At 41.7% G+C, this 18,779-nt stretch overlaps 1 protein-coding gene across 12 annotated transcripts in view; it reads left to right on the forward strand.

Moving 5' to 3' along the window:
- The window catches only part of GRM7 (glutamate metabotropic receptor 7), a 538,586-nt gene that overhangs the window by 247,143 nt on the left and 272,664 nt on the right, over positions 1–18,779 (forward strand). For all 12 annotated transcript variants that reach the window (XM_073351193.1, XM_073351189.1, XM_073351192.1 and 9 more), the window contains one exon: positions 16,198–16,339. In XM_073351193.1, the coding sequence (XP_073207294.1) occupies positions 16,198–16,339 (142 nt within the window). The remainder of the gene's footprint in view (positions 1–16,197; positions 16,340–18,779) is intronic.

Below are 18,779 nucleotides of genomic sequence, written 5' to 3' on the forward strand. Positions count from 1 at the left end.
TTTACTCTGGAGACTTTTCTTCTCTCCTGGAAGGTCAAAGCCTTGAGACTAGTTGTGGGGTCTTTTATCTCACACAGAGACATATGCAACAAGAGTGAAAGATCACCCAGGAGCAGAAGGCTTATGCGATGTCTTACACACCATTTAAGCCTTGTGTGAGATCCCAGGCCGGGAGAGTGTCCACAATCTGTCAGTGACCCTAAATATACCAGTATGATGGGCAGCTGTCATGCTTCCACTGACTCCAACACCTTGACCAGCAACATGCAGAGGGTGCAGACACTTTTGTAGGTGGTGGGCTGGAGTAGCAGCCATGAGGCTTGCATTGCAGCGCTGTCCCTAGGGCAGGAGAGATTTTGCCTTTCTGGACAGATATGAAGTTCTGGGTCTCCTGATCAAGATTATCAGGCCATTTTTTTTTTTTAATTTATTTTTTTGAAAACCAGTGCTCTAGTGAACGAGAGGCCTTGACGTATCCCAAACAAATCACCCTAAAATCTCTTCTTCATACCTGACCAAAAAGAAAAGGAGTACTTGTGGCACCTTAGAGACTAACAAATTTATTTGAGCATGAGCTTTCGTGAGCTACAGCTCACTTCATCGGATGCATGTAGTGCATGCATCCGATGAAGTGAACTCACGCAAGCTTATGCTCAAATACATTTGTTAGTCTCTAAGGTGCCACAAGTACTCCATTTCTTTTTGTGGATACAGACTAACGCAGCTGCTACTCTGATACCTGACCAAGTGCCTCATAACTTTTATTCTTTTCCCCAAACAGGCAGTTGAGTTCTGTATTGACTTTTCAATAATTACTTTGAGGATAGTTTGTGGGTTTTGCGCCATTTGTTTGAATAACTCTGACTCTGAGCTGCAGGGCATGGTTCCATGTCAAGGATATGTGGTGTACACTATCATTCTAGTTCCTTCATTCTGTAGCTCAGCTTTCTAATGATGGCACCCTGAATTGTGGTTTAAGCACCCTTGTGCAATTTCTCTAATGTCAGTCTTTGGGGCTGCTAAATGCAGTACTACACTTATTAAGATTTGTATTTACTACAATAATTTTTGTCTTGTATATTGTACAGCTGAAACTCTAAGAAATACAAGGAATAATGCTGAAATTAGTTCCAAAATATAGCTAAGATAGTGTGTATACAGTGTACAAACCTACACCACATGTTTGAAAATGATGTGATAAACTGCGGAACCATGACATAGGTGTACACGTTTGACCTTTTTGCCTGCCCTCTGCCCTCTCTCTTTCCTTGGACTGCATGTAATATTCCAAGCATCTGAAAAGCTTCTTAAATTAAGCTCCTAGAGAAGTCTCTTCTCCTTCCTCCTCCTAATGTGGCATATTTCCTAGTTTTGTTTTGTTTCATTCTGTAGTGCTGCCCTTCACCGTGGTATCTGAGCATGATCTATATAAAATTAGTAGTAATAATAAAGTCCCTAGTAGACTTCATGGAGTCCATTGCACTTTTCACTGTGGGGTCATAACCCTACTTTCAGGGTAGGATTTATTTTTTGATTTTTAAAAAGACCCTAGTTTGATGGGAATCCCATCAAATTAGCACAGCCCAAGGCTCAGGGTGGTGCATTACAGTCTTGGGTCAGAGAGAGCTTCTTAAACACATAATAATGTCACCTTTTAAATGTCCAATAATTTGTGACCTAGTGGGATTCAAAATACATACAGCTGAAAGGGAGAGATTCCTAGCTCCCCAAAGGAATCCAGTACTCACCCCAACCCTACCACACATTCCTAAAGTAGCTTCTCTGTCACATGTAGTGTATACTGAATATATGATAGTGTGGCCGAAAGGTTTTATTAGACACACTCTTAGGTGACAAGAGGGTGTGGTGATTAGCTGAAGGGAGTGACCAGTGTGGGCATGTGTCTGGGGATGACTTTTGTACAATTACTGTATGTGTACATTTGGCTCAGGTGTTGGGGGAGTGGGGGACAAGAATAAATTGGAACAGGAAAGAAGAGAGAGAGGTTTTGGGGCATGCATGTGAATTTTAGCTGAGCAATAACTAGCATAAGCAGCAAAGAGTCCTGTGGCACCTTATAGACTAACGGATGTATTGGAGCATAAGCTTTCGTGCCTTTGTCATCTGCATGCATCTGACAAAGTGGGTATTCACCCACGAAAGCTTATGCTTCAATAGGTCCATTAGCCTATAAGGTGCCATAGGACTCTTTGCCGCTTTTACAGATCCAGACTAACACAGCTACCCCTCTGATACTTCACAATAACTAGCATGTTACAGTTAGTGCATGCTCCTTTATGCCTGAACATTTTCCCTTGTAAATAAGATACACACACAAAATAAATGTGCTCTAACAGCATCTCAATGCCAGTCAGACTCAGATAATGTTATATTCTACAAGGCACCTTAAAGCACTATAAGGAAATCTGCAAGTTTTCACATTCAGCAAGCAACTGAGACTAATTAGAAATGCTACCCAAGTCCGCATACTCTGTGTAGGCCTTCCTGGGGGATCTGAGTGTGATGAAAATTATTCTTTTGTGAATAATTGCTCCTTTTGATGGAGTCTCCAGCCAGTTTTAATGAAGAAACAGCACAGAAACACCACACTTCCTTATATGTCTCCCCTTTGCCAGCAGCCCAGCCTGGGTGCTGGAGCTACTGTTGTTCCTCAGAGCTCCGCTGCACTACAGATGTGTACATTTGCTCAGTGAATCCCTGTAACTTGTGTTCAGGATGTAAAAGACAGACACATAACACTAAGCCCTAGAGACCCCCCTGCCTCCCAACCCACAGAATACTAGTTAAAGCAAAATGTCTCTTTTGAGGTTAGGGAGAAAGGAAGATCTAGTTGGGTTAGAAAGATGGGAGGATTAAAGGCAGGGACTTATAAATGGGGAAGAGATGGGAGAGGGTGAATTAAAATGGCTTGGATAACTTCAGAGCTGTGCTTTTCTGGGATATAGAACTAAAGAAGTATCAAGCTTTGTAATTACTCTGACACAATCCCTGTAGAATGATACATTCGAGGAATGTTTAGGGTCTTGAAAAGAAATCAAGCTGTTTCCTTTTAAAAGGTAGGGGGAAATTTCCCTGATCTTATTCTTTGTTCAGAAATTCTGATAAACACATCAATGAAACAATTTTTCATGGCTCTTAATTTAAAGTAACCTGTGAATCAAATTTAATTCAAAATGGGGGTTTACTGTTAGTAGTTTGAAAGCAGATAATATGGAAATGTTGCTTCAGCAAGTTATGCTATCAAAAATGTCTGTGTAAAGAACACAAATAATTTTTTAAAAAAATGTCTATGGCTAGCTGATTATCCAATTAAATTGTGATAAGGAAAGGGTCTTCTGGAGAATGTCAGAGAAGTGGAGTATTATTGTTGCACTGGAATCAAAATACTACACAATCACAGGTATCCATGGATACTGAAGCAGCACTCTGATTACTAGATACATCCATTTCCTTTAAATATTGGAGTTAGGTGTGTGACACCCTGAACAAGTATTAGTTTGTGACTAGTTGAACTTAAACAAAGTATTCATAGAATCACAGAAGTGTAGGACTGTTAGGGACCTCAATAGGTCACCTAGCCCAATCCCCTGCACTCAAGGTAGGAGTATGGGGTATGAATCTTAGAGGTACAGTGCAAAACTTGTAGCCCAAGGGAGGGTGGCTATGGTGGCTTTAAGCCAACTTTGCTCTTTCCCAGTTCTGGGCTGTTTCGCCTTTGCTGAGTGGTGCCTATCTGTACCCAGCTGTCTATGGGACAAAGCATTGCCAGGAATCTCCACAGCACAGCCCTGCCCCCAGAATACCCCCCACCCCATCAGAACCTGTGAAGGACTTCTAGGAGGGCAGCCTTGTGGGGGTCTTCCACAGTGCCTACAGCAGGAAACCCTCTCCTGACCAGATTGGTGGGGTTTACAGACCTTTTGTGATATTCTCGCCTGTTAACACTGGGTAAAAGGATCTGCATATAAGAGCTTCCAACCTCCCTCTGATTGGTTTTAAGGAAATATTACAAGAGGAAGAAAAATAATATGTAAATTACAAGACATCAAGGATTGAGCTTTAGGCATCTACTTCTGGGGGCTATTTAAGAGAGAGAGACACACACACACACACATATCCTCCTCTGCCTTGGTGGGTCCTGCGCTTATTGGTGGATTTTCTTGCCTCAGAGATTCATGGCAGCCCACAGTTTGGCCACTCTTGCTAGTGGCTCAAACCTGCTGTCCACTCAGCTAACCTTATCGATGGCCAGCATGGGGGAAACGGAGAACAATCCCCGCAGTCTTTGTGTCCCACCTAGTGGGTCGGGGACAGGGCAGATACTTTTCCAATTTAGACCTTCCCTTCTGGTGTTTCTCACAGACCAGGTCAACTCCTCCTCTGTCCGATCAGGGGATGGGGGGGAACCCGGGCCCACTCTCTACACCAGGTTCCAGCCCAGGCCCTGTGGATAGCAGCTGTCCACAATGTTCCCTGTATCAGCTGCGTGACAGCTAGAACTCCTTGGGCTACTTCCCCATTGCCTTCCTCCCAGCACCTTCTTTATCCTCACTGCAGGATCTTCCTCCTGAAGCCTGATCACACTTGAACTCTTCACTCCTCCAGCAGCACACCTTCTCACTCCCTGCTCCTGGCACGCTCCCCCTACTAACCGATGGGAGGTCCTTTTTAAACTGATTAGCCTGCCTGCCATAATTGAATCTAGAAAGTTCTTAATTGGCTCCAGGTGTCTTGATTAGCTTGCCTGTCTTAATTGGTTCTGGCAGGTTCCTGATTGCTCTAGGGCAGCCCATGCTCTGGTCACTCAGGGAACAGAAAACTGTTCATCCAGTGGCCAATAGATTTGCCTTCTACCAGACTCCTGTATCCCCCTGGTCTGGGTCTGTCACAATATATATTATTTCAGGTGGAAAAAATATAAGGTGGGATTTTTAAAAGTGCTCAGTATTGGCCTAACTCTGTTCTCATTAATGGTAAAACTCCAATTAACTTCAATGGGAGCAGAATTAGGCCAATGGTCAGAGCTTGAGAAAATTCTTACATAATATTTGAGGCAGGAATAAACTACTGGCATAAAGAAAGATTGAAGCACAATCCTTCAGATGAAGTTTCGTTCACCCGTCAGAGACCCTCCAAAACTTACACTATACCTTAAAAGGTAACATGTAAATGACATAAAGCACTTGCAACTTATAGTGCTTAACTTTAATTTAAAAATGATTAGTTCTGTTTGCTGGAGAAAACGTTGGAAAAGTTTGAAAGTGTCTGAAATGGAGAAATAAATGAAAATAAAAAAGAATGGAAGAGGCTTGTATCAGAAAGGTTCCATGTGATGCAACACACTGTAGTTTGTGAAGTATTTGGGGAATGTTCTCACATCTTTTTTTTTTTCCCCTTGCCCAGTGATTTTCCCTGTTTTTTTTAATTTCATTTTCTTATACTATCTTTTTGTTTACAGAAAAAAGCCCTTTCCCATTATCAAATCATAGAAATGTAGAGCTATAAAGGACATCAAGAGGTCTTCTAGTCCAGTGGTTCTCAAAGCCAGTCCGCCGCTTGTTCAAGGAAAGCCCCTGGTGGGCCGGACCGGTTTGTTTACCAGCCGCATCCGCAGGTCCGGCCAGTTGCGGCTCCCACTGGCTGCAGTTCGCTGCTCCAGGCCACTGGGGGCTGCGGGAAGCGGCGCGGGCCAAGGGACGTGCTGGCTGCCCTTCCCGCAGCCTCCATTGGCCCGGAGTGGCGAACCGCAGCCAGTGGGAGCCGCGATCTGCCGAACCTGCAAGTAAACAAACCGGTCCGGCCCACCAGGGGCTTTCCCTGAGCAAGCGACGGACCGGCTTTGAGAACCACTGATCTAGTCCAGCCCCTCCCGAGGCTGGAATGAGTACACCTAGACCATCCCTGACAAATATTTGTTTCACATGTTCTTAAAAACGTCCTGTGATAGGGATTCCACAACCTCCCTAGGTAACCTGTTCTAGGCTTTAAGATCCTTATTGTTAGAGAGTTTTCTAAAGCTCCCTTGCCACAAACTGTGCATGTTAAAAGTCAACTTGTTTCACTAATTTTTCAGAATGAAACAAGTATATATAATGGAAGGAAAAATTGAGGCAGTTATAAAATACGTACTTGGGGGAAGGGTGGAGAGGAGGGGGAAAGAAACAAACCAAAAAGCCCATGTTCTATGCCACTGGGGAGACAGTGGTTTTGGGGAGCTGTTCTTGACAGTAATTGAGGAAAGTGGTTTCTCCCAATGAGCCATTCTGCTCAAAGTAAAAGCAGGAACTAGAAAACAGATGTCATGGCATCCCATTTACTACAAAAGTAGTCTTTCAGTTTGTCATTTGGCTCTGTGAACTCATTGTACTCTTCATACTTATACCCAGCCTTCTGGTCACCACTTACCATTCTGTTTCATACTTTCCCCTTTTATCCCTGCACTCTAAGCAGTATCTTAAGATTGAAGCCCCTGGGTTTCCAGCCTCACTTTATCAATTAAAACTCCTCTGGCAGAATGTGAGAGCACAGTGGCCATTGTAAGGATCAAAGTGAAACAAAAGAAGGTTCTCTTTGCACAGGGATTAGCTGGTGCTAATGTTTCTTCCTCCTTAACCACTTGTGCTCAGAAAAGTTTTCATTTTAAAAGTAGAATTTGGGAGCAAAATGTGTGTTTCATGCCTGTAAATGTGGGGTCCTTTTGTTGCTATTACTGTTTTCCTGGACCTCCTAAAAGGCCTGGTGCAGTGGATATTTGTAATTTTTAATTACAATAATTATTATTTCTGTCGGATAACACTGGAGTAGACATATTGAAATAAGATGCTGAAGGGAACAGCCATGCTCTACTTGGACTGGACACAGGCAGCCTTGACCTATGGCTTGGCCAGTTCTCCTAAGCTAAGCAGTGTCAGGCCTGGTCAGTCCCCAGATAGACTTTTAAATCCTACAGCTATTCTGCAGTCTGCAGAGCAGACTGTTGGCACATGGAGAGGGTTGCTATAACCTAGGGCAGCCTACAAGGTTACTGTAATTTGTACTGAGGGCTGCGTCAGCCTGCAGCTAGCCCAGAATCTGGGTAAGTACTTAAAGACACCTTTACTACCTCTGAGTTGGGCCTTCTCTGCTGTGCTGTGACATGCAGTACAGAATCATTCCTCTCTATTCTCACCAATGGGATTTCCACACCTTCATGCTCCTGCATTATTCCTCCATGTTTGTTTTTTGCCAGAGTTAGATTGTCAATTTTTTGGAACTTCACTGTCAGTCTCATATACTTCATAGAATCATAGAAGATTAGGGTTGGAAGAGACCTCAGGAGGTCATCTAGTCCAACCCCCTACTCAAAGCAGGCCCAACCCCAACTAAATCATCCCAGCCAGGGCTTTGTCAAGTCAGGCCTTAAAAAAGTCAAGAGATGGAGATTCCACCACCTCCCTAGGTAACCCATTCCAGTGCTTCACCACCCTCCTAGTGAAATAGTTTTTCCTAATATCTAACCTAGACCTCTCACACTGCAACTTGAGATCATTGCTCCATCTTCTGTCATCTGCAACCACTGAGAACGGCCGAGCTCCATCTTCTTTGGAACCCCCCTACAGGTAGTTGAAGGCTGCTATCAAATCCCCCCTCACTCTTCTTTTCTGCAGACTAAATAAGCCCAGTTCCCTCAGCCTCTTCTCATAAGTCATGTGCCCCAGCCTCCTAATAATTTTTCTTGCTCTCTGCTGCACTCTCTCCAATTTGTCCACATCCTTTCTGAAGTGGAGGGCCCAAAACTGGATGCAATACTCCAGATCTGGCTACACCAGTGCTGAATAGAAGGGAATAATCGCTTCCCTCCGTCTGCTGGTAATGCTACTACTAATGCAGCCCAATATGCCATTAGCCTTCTTGGCAACAAGGGCACACTTGACTCATATCCAGCTTCTCATCCATTATAATCCCCAGGTCCTTTTCTGTAGAACTGCTGCCTAGCCAGTTGGTCCCTAGTCTGTTGCAGTGCATGGGATCCTTCCATCCTAAGTGCAGGACTCTGCACTTGTCCATGTTGAACCTCATCAGATTTCTTTTGGCCCAATCCTCCAATTTGTCTAGGTCACTCTGGACCCTATCCCTACCCTCCAGTGTATCTACCTCTCTCCCCAGCTTAGTGTCATCCACGAACTTGCTGAGGGTGCAATCCAACCCATCATCCAGATAATTAACGAAGATCAAACCCTGGGGCACTCTGCTTGATACCAGCTGTCAACTAGACATTGAGCTGTTGATTGCTACCCGTTGAGCCAGACAGTCTAGCCAGCTTTCTATCCACCTTATAATCCATTCATCCAATCCATACTTCTTTAACTTGCTGGCAAGAATACTGTGGGCAACCGTATCAACAGCTTTGCTAAAGTTGAGATATATCACATCCACTGCTTTCCCCATATCCACAGTCAGTTTTCTCATCACAGAAGGCAATCAGGTTGGTCAGGCATGACTTACCCTTGGTGAATCGATTTTGACTGTTCCTGATCACCTTCCAAGTGCTTCCTCAAGGAATCTATTTTGACCTGTTTCATGATTTTTCCAGGGACAGAGGTGAGGCTGCCCGGTCTGTAGGTGCCCAGATTCTCCTTTTTCCCTTTTTAAAAGATGGGCACTATGTTTGCCTTTTTTAAATCATCTGGTACCTCTTCCAGTCGCCTGGAGTTTTCAAAAATAATGGGCAATGGCTCTGCAGTCACATCGGCCAACTCCCTCAGATGCATTAGGTCCAGAACCATGGACTTGTGCATGTCCAGCTTTTCTAAATAGCCCTTAACCTCTCCTTTCGCCACTGAGGGCTGCTCACCTCCTCTCCTTACTGTGCTCCCTCGTGCAGCAGTCTGGGAGTTGACCTTGTCTGTGAAGACAGAGGCAAAAAAAGCATTGAGCACTTCAGCTTTTTCCACATCGTCTGTCACTAGGTTACCTCCCCCATTCAGGAAGGGTCCTACACTTTTCCTGACCATCTTCGTGTTGCTAACATACCTGTAGAAACCCTCCTTGTTACCTTTCACATTCCTTGCTAGCTGAAACTCCAGTTGTGCTTTGGCCTTCCTGATTACACCCCGCATGCTTGAGCAATATTTTTATACTCCTCCCTAGTCATCTGTCCAAGTTTCCACTTCTTGTAAGCTTCCTTTTTGTGTTTAAGCTCACCGAAGATTTCTCTGTTAAGCCAAGCTGGTCGCCTGACATATTTGCTATTCTTTCTGCACATAGGGATGGTTTGTTTCTGCACCCTCAATACGGCTTCTTTAAAATACAGCCAGTTCTCCTGGACTCCTTTTAGCCACCCAGGGGATCCTGGTCATCAGTTCCCTGAGGAAGTCAGTCTACTTTTTCTGAAGTCCAGGGTCCATATTCTGCTGCTCTCCTTTGTTCCTTTTGTCAGGATCCTGAACTCAACCATCTCATGGTCACTGCTGCCCAGGTTGCCACCAAGTTCTACTTCCCCTGCCAATTCTTCTCTGTTTGTGAGCAGCAGTTCAATAGGAGTGCAGTCCCTAGTTGGTTCCTCCCACACTTGCACTAGGAAGTTGTCCCCAACCCTCTCCAAAAACCTCCTGGATTGTCTGTGCGCCGCTGTATTGCTCTCCCTGCAGATGTCAGGGTGATTGAAGTCCCCCATGAGAACCAGGGCCTGTGATCTGGAAACCTGTTAGTTGTCCAAAGAAAGCCTCATTTACCTCATCCTTCTGGTCTGGTGGTCTATAGCAGACACCCACTTGCTCTTTCCTTTTCCAAATGCCTAGGTTTTACATTTATTTTTTACAATAGAAGGACTTGACTTAACTTCTGACAGCACTGTCTGCCTGAGGAAGGAGGTCCTGGAGGTGGCCACCCTAGTGCTTAACCCTATGTGGTCTGTAATGCCCCATGTTGTGTTGTTTTTAAATATATGAAAAGGATGTTCAGAGTCTTGGATGCATGGTTTGGAGTTTAAAAAAAAAATCCAAATAAATAAATACCTATGGGAGCCAAACTTCTTTCCCCTCCCTAAATTATTTCCACCTCATATTTGAATTTTGTTCATTCATTTATTCTTTGGACCATACATTAGAGCTGGAGCATGGATAGAACCTTCTGCATGAAATATTTGGCTGGCCCTTTGCTAAGTACATTAGCACTAAGAGCTTGTTCTTTCTGGCATACTTTAAAGAAAAAAGGAAGGGGAACATTTGCAATGGTTACAAAGTTCAAACATGGTTTCAAATGGGCTAAGCCAGATTTTTTGCCAGTGTGAAGCAAGTTCTTTCAGGTGCACAAATGTCAATAAGTGACCTAGGAAAACTACAAGCAATAAAGCCAGAGAGAGGTTCCGCAAAATGAAGAGGCAGTGTAACAGAGTCATTCCTAAAATGCTCTTTCATTTATCTCTGAGGCTTCCCAGGAATTACATTTGAATCACATAGATGTCAATTTCTTAAATAGCAGCACATAGAAGACTAGCTGCAATTTGAATACACTTTGTTGAATTTTAAAAGACCTTTAAATTCCTTTCCACAGCAACGGTTGTTCCTTTGCATTCACATGACTGGCATTGGCTCTGCTATTGTGTTCATGTGTTAAAATTCTTGTCTCACCCAGATTTGATATTGCCTTACATGTTGCAGTCACCGCTCGAAGAGGTGAAACTATACCATTGTATAGTTGGGCTGATGTTAATGTCTTTGCCTTGCCCCAGTGAAGAATGGCAAAATAAATAGCACACTGACACCTACTGCAGGATGACACAAATTGTGTGCTCTGAAGTAAAGCATGTTACATCGAACCATTTGAAAACAGACCAGATTAAGAAACTTTAGGGAACAAACATATTATGTGATTGGTGTTCATTTGCTCTGCATTTTGTGCACAAAAATGGAGGAGATGTCTTTAAAAAAGACTCAATTCAACCCAGTGATGACCTGCAAAGGATCCATAATCCGGACAGACACCTTGATCAGTCCCATAATCTGTTCATGCTCAGGCCTCCAAGCAGCAGTGAACTGTTGAAATGTCACAGCCCCCAACTTTTCCCATGTGGTTGAGCTTGTTACCAAGACTCCCAAGAACTAATGCTACCTGTGTCAGAATTCCCCAGAGTGGCTAATCAGAGCCTTCCACATTTTCTACCAGTCAAGACAGAAAAGGTAAGCTTTGTTTTGTTTGCTAAAAAAAGATTTGGAGATCTTGTTAGAGAGTTTCAGTCTAAATGTTGTTGTGGGTTTGCTCTCGCTACTTTCAGGGTCTTGCAGTTTTGGGAAAGGTTATGACTGGAACAATTTAAAACAATTGGGTCTGTTTGCCAGAAAGGCTCAAACCAGTAGGAAAGCAAGTAACTGTAAAACAAAGCAATTTTCAAGTTATTGTTTGGAGGAAACAGTTTGTCTTGTGCTCTCTCCCTTGTTGTGGATCAGTGTTCTATTTTAATTCCTTATAAGATGAACAAAGGCATATCTGGAGAATGTCTCTGTCAGGTCTATTTCTGGTAGTCTATTCATAGACTTTTTGTACCGCAAAACTATTTGGTTGTGCTAGAGAAGGGGTTAAAAAAATGCCAGAAAGAAGACTCTGTTAGAATTCTATGAATAGCAAGGTAGAGAAAAGAGTTTCAAGAAGTGGGTGCCATCATCCTGCAAACACATGAACAGGTCTCCAAAGGATCAGGGTTATGTAAGTGGTGTTTGGCTGTTGGAACAACGATTTGGGAAACTTTAGTAATATACGATGTGTGTCAAATTGCTGTCCTCAACTTGCCTTTTAATGCACCTGTTTTCATGAATGCAACAGCTTGTTTCACTAAGGCATACGGCTATTCTATATATGTGAATCAGATTCTGTATATGTGAATCAGATTTGCTACCCAAAAAGCATGCAAAATGGCCATGCACCAATATTTGAGGACACAATCAAAAACCCATCTTGAACTGTGGTCTTCTTAACCATCTATTTGACTATACCAGGAAAATGTCAGAATTCTTAAAGATCATTTATATTACTAATCTTCCCAACATCTCCTATGGGAAGAAAAAAGAAAAAAATACTTTTATTAATCAAGGAGCTATTCTCCAAGCTCATGCACTTGCAGAAATCTGTTGACACTGATGGGAGATACTCAGTACACATCAAAGGGAGAATGAATTATGCCCTTCAATGTTTCCATAACATTTCCATTTCTACTCCCTCCCCTTTCGTATTTGGATGATATCATTAGTGCTAAAAAGAATCAAAATCTTAATGATGCAGCTGCTTGTTCAAACATCTAAAGGGACCATGTTTATGCTTCCAGAATACTATATCTCCCCTTCTCCAAGCATAATGGAAACTTGACTATCTGGCATCTGCCTTCTGGGATGAACATACTCTACTGAGGATAGCAAGATGGGGGGAACATGGTGTCTGCTTGCAGCATTGCTTGAAAGCCAGCAAGCTTCTCAAATGTACTGCAATTCAAATCTTTTCAGATGCCTTCCATTCGCCATTTATCACTACAAAGGACTTCTGCATTAGGTTGCAACATGTCAATTATTTCCCTCTTAAGTCACTAGACAAAAACAGCAACAAAAATCTCTCTCAGTGAGCAATGGATCTAGAGCATTATTCTTAGTGGAAACCAATCTGTGAGATGACTCCAAGGTTCCTTGGTACTGCTGTGTTTATAGATTGTCAGCTGTGATGGGTGTGCCATGAAGTTACTTATCAGCGGAATGATCCAGGATCAGTTTAACTTAAAGAACTATGAGATTCACTGTAATTGCTGTGGCAGTTTGTAGCTACTCAGAGCATTTGTCAGTTTTTCTTCTTCTTCAGTGAAGGGTAATATAGTACTGCAGTGGTCCTGTGACAAAATCCTTAATTTGCAACTTTTACAATTTTACCACTTAATTCCCGCTGAGGGCTTTACCTCAGGAATACTGTGAATTAATTTGACAGTTTAAATAACTGCATTTCCTCTTGTCTTAGGAGTGCACGTTGAGTACAAGAAAGTGACATTTATGCTATATATGCCACTTGGACAAATTGTAACAGTAAGGCATATTTTTTGTCCATTCCCCATCCAATTAATTAGGAATATATTATTGTTACGGAATTAAAAATGACAAATGGCTATCTGTAATGAGCTCTTCAATATAGATTTAAACTCTTCAAAATGAGTTTATAAGCTCGAATAGAAACATTAGCTAATTACATTTGTCTAGCATTTGTGTGTCTCCTTGCCATTACTTTAAAATAGATTTTGCTGTCTTGCAGTGTGCTGGTCTGTTTGGACTGGGGTGAGACAAAGAAGGGCCAAAAAAGCAAATAATATTGTTGCCAGATTTGTTTGGGAAATGTTTTTGTTTGTTTGTTGGTGGGCTATTTTCTCTGGTGGTAGAGACTTTGATATAAATTTAGGGCATATTCCCCTAAATTTATATTCACAAAATGCAAATCAGTCCTGTTACCCTTGAACAGAGGTAGCAAAAATGACAGCAAAACTTCACACTGGCCATTTGGTTTTCAAAAGTGTCAGCCAAGATACTTCTGTGTGTAGCCCTGTAGCAGCACCCTCAGACATTATCCTGCTTTAAGAACCCTAGGTCTTTCTGGCCCCTGTACTGTCACCTAGGAATTCCTTTAGTCCCAAATCAGAGTCCTTTGTTCTCAGTACTGACCATAGGCCTGGCCTTTGGTTCTAGTTCAAATGGACCCGGACTTAGTTCTCCTTCTACCCAGCTGCTCTACACAAAGAGATTCCTCAGACACATTCAGTGGTAACCAGTGTGTGTGGCAGCTGGATTTTGCCTCTCTTCCATGCAGACAGCAGAAAGTGTGTGACCCACAGAATACATAATATCTATCTGAGGTGTGGCTGCAACATCTGAAGTCCTTGGTATTTAAGATTTTCTATCAAGTACTATTGTAGCAAATATAACCCATTTATTCAATATCAACTAGTAATTTCATTACCAGCTTTGTCATAACAGTGTATCAGCTGGCCTATCTGAAGGATAATGTTTCTATGGATTCAAACAATCTTTAGTGCAGCTGGAGCCTTCAATACAGAAATGCCTTTGTCATTGATTACAGCTCTCAACCTCATCTCCCCGCACCTTCCTCTGTGTCTTTATCTCCACTCTCTCCTCCCATCAACCTGCAGAGCAGGGAAACATTACAATATCTGCATCTTGTCATGCACACCTGAGGACAGCCTGTTGTAAAGCAATCTTCCTTCCCAGCCTAAAGAGTTCTTAAAGTTTCTTGATGATACCGACTTTAAAATATGCTCATTGTCCACATCCACGATTTTCTGTGCACGTCTCTGGTTCCCCCTCTGATGGTAGCTTGAAATTTGCTGATTTATCTCTGTATCTAAGTTATGGAGAGTTATATTGGATTACAGAGCACCTCAGCACTAGCTTCAGATATGTCTAAATAATGGTTCCATCTAGGACACTAAGGCTCCTTAGTGTTGACACTGTGAAATATGCCTACTTCTGTTCACTGCTATGTCAGAGTAGGAGCCTCTTGAAAGAACATTGTAGCTGGAGTGTATATATTTTCAAGTGACAGGTCTGGCACTTTGCAGCAATCTGCTTTCACCTCCCCCACCCCAATGAATTCTCCCAAGTTCCCAAATCTTACTTACAGGAGAAATGGGAAGCTCTTGAGGGAGATACAAAGTGGAAACCATGGCTTGATGGAGTGCCAGAGAGGCCTTAAAGTAACAGTGCCTTAAAGTCACAGCTAATAAGCTTTCTTTAGGCAGAGAGATTTTTCATTCTAAAAGACAGAGGGGGAGAGAGAGAGAGTGAGCTTGGTCATCAAACTAAAGTCACTTAGTGGCAAGTAGATATTAATTGCTTTCTCTGTCCACTTCAATGCAGGGCCCATCTACTGGTATCTTTGTCTGTATTAAATCCACAAATTTATTCACAGATGTGCTTGGCTACATGAGGGTTTTTCTTTCAATATTTAGTCTCTCTGTAGTGGCCCTACCCACAAAAAAAATTCCACGTTGAAGGAGTTATTCTTTTGCAGTGAGAAATATAATCCGAGATTTTGCCCACGGTGGTGTGTGAGTCGTCTTCTCCACTGCTCCTTTGCTCTGGAACAGAGTTTCAATCTTCCTCATCAATTCTCCCTTTATTTTAAACCTTATCTGAAAACATCTCTTTTCTCTTTTGCTTCAAGTACTTAATTACACATCCTCACTGCTGTTTCCTATCATGCATATCTGAGAATTTATTAATTAACACTATGAAGTATTCTGAGGGAGAGAGAGTTTGTATCTAAGATGATAGATATTATAATTAGGTAACAAAAGAAGAAACACATTCATATGAATCCACCCCCCCCCTTCATGTGAAGAACTCCACAGAAGATGTAAAATAGTAAATGAAACTATTTTTCTAAAACAAGATTAATAAATTAAACCTAATTAAATGAATTATGTTTGTTGAGTAGCTTTTGCATCCTGGCTTCTGTTTTGCGACCATTATACTGGCTGCAATTATTGTTCTTTAATTCTGGTTACTAACTGTGGGTTAAATCATGCAAATGTTTACTCTCCCATGAATTTTTATTCAGATGGGGTAACCCCATTCACTTTAAAGGTGGACACCTGCATGAACAAGCATGTGTGAGATTGATCTCTGTGTATTCACAATATTTGGACTTCTGTATTATTCCTGTTTTGATTTAACTTGTCAGAGCGGTTTCTTTTGATTTTCTTTCTATTTATGAAGTTAAAAAAAATTAAAGCTATTACGCCAAATAAAGTTGTTCAGTATTTTGTATGTTTGTGTATGCCATTATCAACCTCCATTGCCTTTCAGTTTACTTTATTTCAGTATTTTTTTATCTTGTCCATTTCCATCATCTCTTTACTGTCTGGTTAGTTTGTTTTTTCTCTTTTGCATGGTTTATTTTTTGTCCATTTGTGACTCTATCCACCCATGCATATTGTATGTATCCTGTCACATAGCATACACTTCCAAAGAGAAAAAAGAACAACAACAAAAAACCAAGACTGGATTACAGGGCTTAACATGAGCTTAACTACTTCCTCAGGATGGTGATCGAATAGTGATTTTTATTTTCTTCTCCAACTTCTGTGTATTTTCCACACTCTTCTCCTTGCTCTTCATTTACAGATTTTTTTTCTTCTTCTTTTTCTCTAAACAGGTGGGCTCTGCATTGCCCAGTCACTGAAAATTCCCCAGGATCGCAAAGAGAAGACCATTGACTTTGATAAAATTATCAAGCAGCTCCTGGACACTCCCAATGCCAGGGCCATCGTTATTTTTGCCAACGATGAGGATATAAAGTAAGTGTGACTGAGAAAATTAATACATTTGTGCTTGCTGGCTTTATGGAGTAGACAAAGTAAATAAGAATGTACAGAGAAATGTAATGAGTGATCTATTTTTAGGAACCTGTGGATCACTTTATAGAGAGATAGCAGAAGAATACATAGTATATTGTTGAAAGTCTCTGGGTAAGGTTAAAAGGGGTAAAAAACAAGGGTGATGTCATGGTAGGGGTCTACTACAGACCACCAAACCAGGAAAAAGAGGTGGATGAGGATTTTTTAAAACAACTAACAAAATCGTCCAAATCACAGGACTTGGTGGTGATGGGGGACTTCAACTACCCAGCTATCTGTTGGGAAAATAACACAGCAGGGCACAGATTATCCAACAAGTTCCTGGAATGTACTGGAGATTTTTTTTTTAATTTCACAAGGTGGAGAAAGCTACTGTTCTAGATTTGATTTTGATAAATAGGGAGGAACTGGTTGAGAATTTGAAAGTGGAAGGCAAATTGGGCGAAAGTGATCATGAAATGGTAGAGTTTATGATTCTAAGGAATGGTTGGAGAGAGAACAGCAAAATAAAGACAATGGATTTCAAGAAGGCAGACTTTAGCAAACTCGGGGAGTTGGTAGGTAAAATCCCATGGGAAGCAAGTCTAAGGGGAAAAACAACTGAAGACAGTTGGCAGTTTTCCAAAGAGACATTATTAAGGGTACAAGAGCAAATTATCCCAGTGCATAGGAAAGATAGGAAGTATGTCAAGAGACCACCCTGGCTTAACCAGGAGATCTTCAATGATCTAAAACTCGAAAGAGAGTCCTACAAAAAGTGGAAACTTGGTCAAATTACAAAGGATGAATATAAACAAATAACACAAGTACGTAGGGACAAAATTATAAAAGCCGAGACACAAACCGAGATCAAACTAGCTAGGGACATAAAAGGAAATCAGAAAACATTCTACAAATACATTAGAAGCAAGAGGAAAACCAAGGACAGAGTAGGCCCGTTACTCAATGAAGGGGGCAAGACAATAACAGAAAATGTGGAAATAGCAGAGGTGCTTAATGACTTCTTTGTTTTGGTTTTCACTGAGAAGGGTGGTGGCAAGTGGGTGTCTAACACAGTGAATGCCAGTGAAAATGAGGTAGCATCAGAGACTAAAAGAGGGAAAGAACAAGTCAAAAATTACTTAGACAAGATAGATATATTCAAATCACCAGGGCCTGATGGAAATGCATCCTACAATACTCAAGGAGCTGACTGAGGAGATATCTGAGCCATTAGCAATTATCTTTGAAAAGTCATGGAAGACTGGAGACATTCCAGAAGACTAGAAAAGGGCAAATATAGTGCCCATCCATAAAAAGGGAAATAAGGACAACCCGAGGAATTACAGACCAGTCAGATTAACTTCTGTACCTGGAAATATAATGGAGCAAATGATTAAGCAATCACTTGCAAACACTTATAAGATAACAAGGTGATAAATAACAGTCATCATGGATTTGTCAAGAACAAATCATGTCAAACCAACCTAACAGCTTTCTTTGACGTGGTAACAACCCTTGTAGATAGCGGGGAAGTGGTAGATGTGGTATATCTTGACTTTAGTAAGGCTTTTGATACTGTCTCGCATGACCGTCTCATAAACAAACTAAGGAAATCAACTTGGATGGTGCTACTATAAGGTGGATGCATAACTGGTTGGAAAATCATTCCCAGGGAGTAGTTATCAGTGGTTCACCGTCATGCTGGAAGGGCATAACCAGTGGGCTCCCACAGGGATCGGTTCTGGGTATGGTTCTGCTCAATATCTTCATCAATGATTTAAATAATGGCATAGATAGTACACTTATAAAGTTTGCAGATGATACCAAGTTGAGAGGGGTTGCAAGTCCTTTAGTGGATAGGATTAAAATTCAAAGTGATCTCGACAAACCGGAGAAATGGTCTGAAGTACATAGGATGAAATTCCATAAGGACAAATGTAAAGTACTCCACTTAGGAAGGAATAATCAGTTGCACACATACAAAATAGGAAATGACTGCCTAGGAAGGAGTACTGTGGAAAGGGGTCATAATGGATCACAAGCTAAATATGAGTCAACAGTGTAACGTTGTTGTAAAAAAAGCGAACATCATTCTGGTATGTATTAGCAGGAGTATTGTAAGCAAGACACAAGAAGTAATTCTTCCGCTCTACTCCGCACTGATTACGCCTCAACTGGAATATTGTGTCCAGTTGTGGGTGCCACATTTCAGGAAAGATGTGGGCAAATTGGAGAAAGTCCAGAGAAGAGCAACAAAAATGATTAAAGGTCTAGCAAAAATGACCTATGAGGGAAGATTGGAAAAAAATGGGTTTGTTTAGTCTAGAGAAGAAAAGACTGAGAGGGGACGTGATAATAGTTTTCAAGTGCATAAAAGGTTGTTACAAGGAGGAGGGAG

The sequence above is a fragment of the Lepidochelys kempii genome, chromosome 7 (genome assembly GCF_965140265.1).
Source record: "Lepidochelys kempii isolate rLepKem1 chromosome 7, rLepKem1.hap2, whole genome shotgun sequence".
NCBI lineage: Eukaryota > Metazoa > Chordata > Testudines > Cheloniidae > Lepidochelys > Lepidochelys kempii.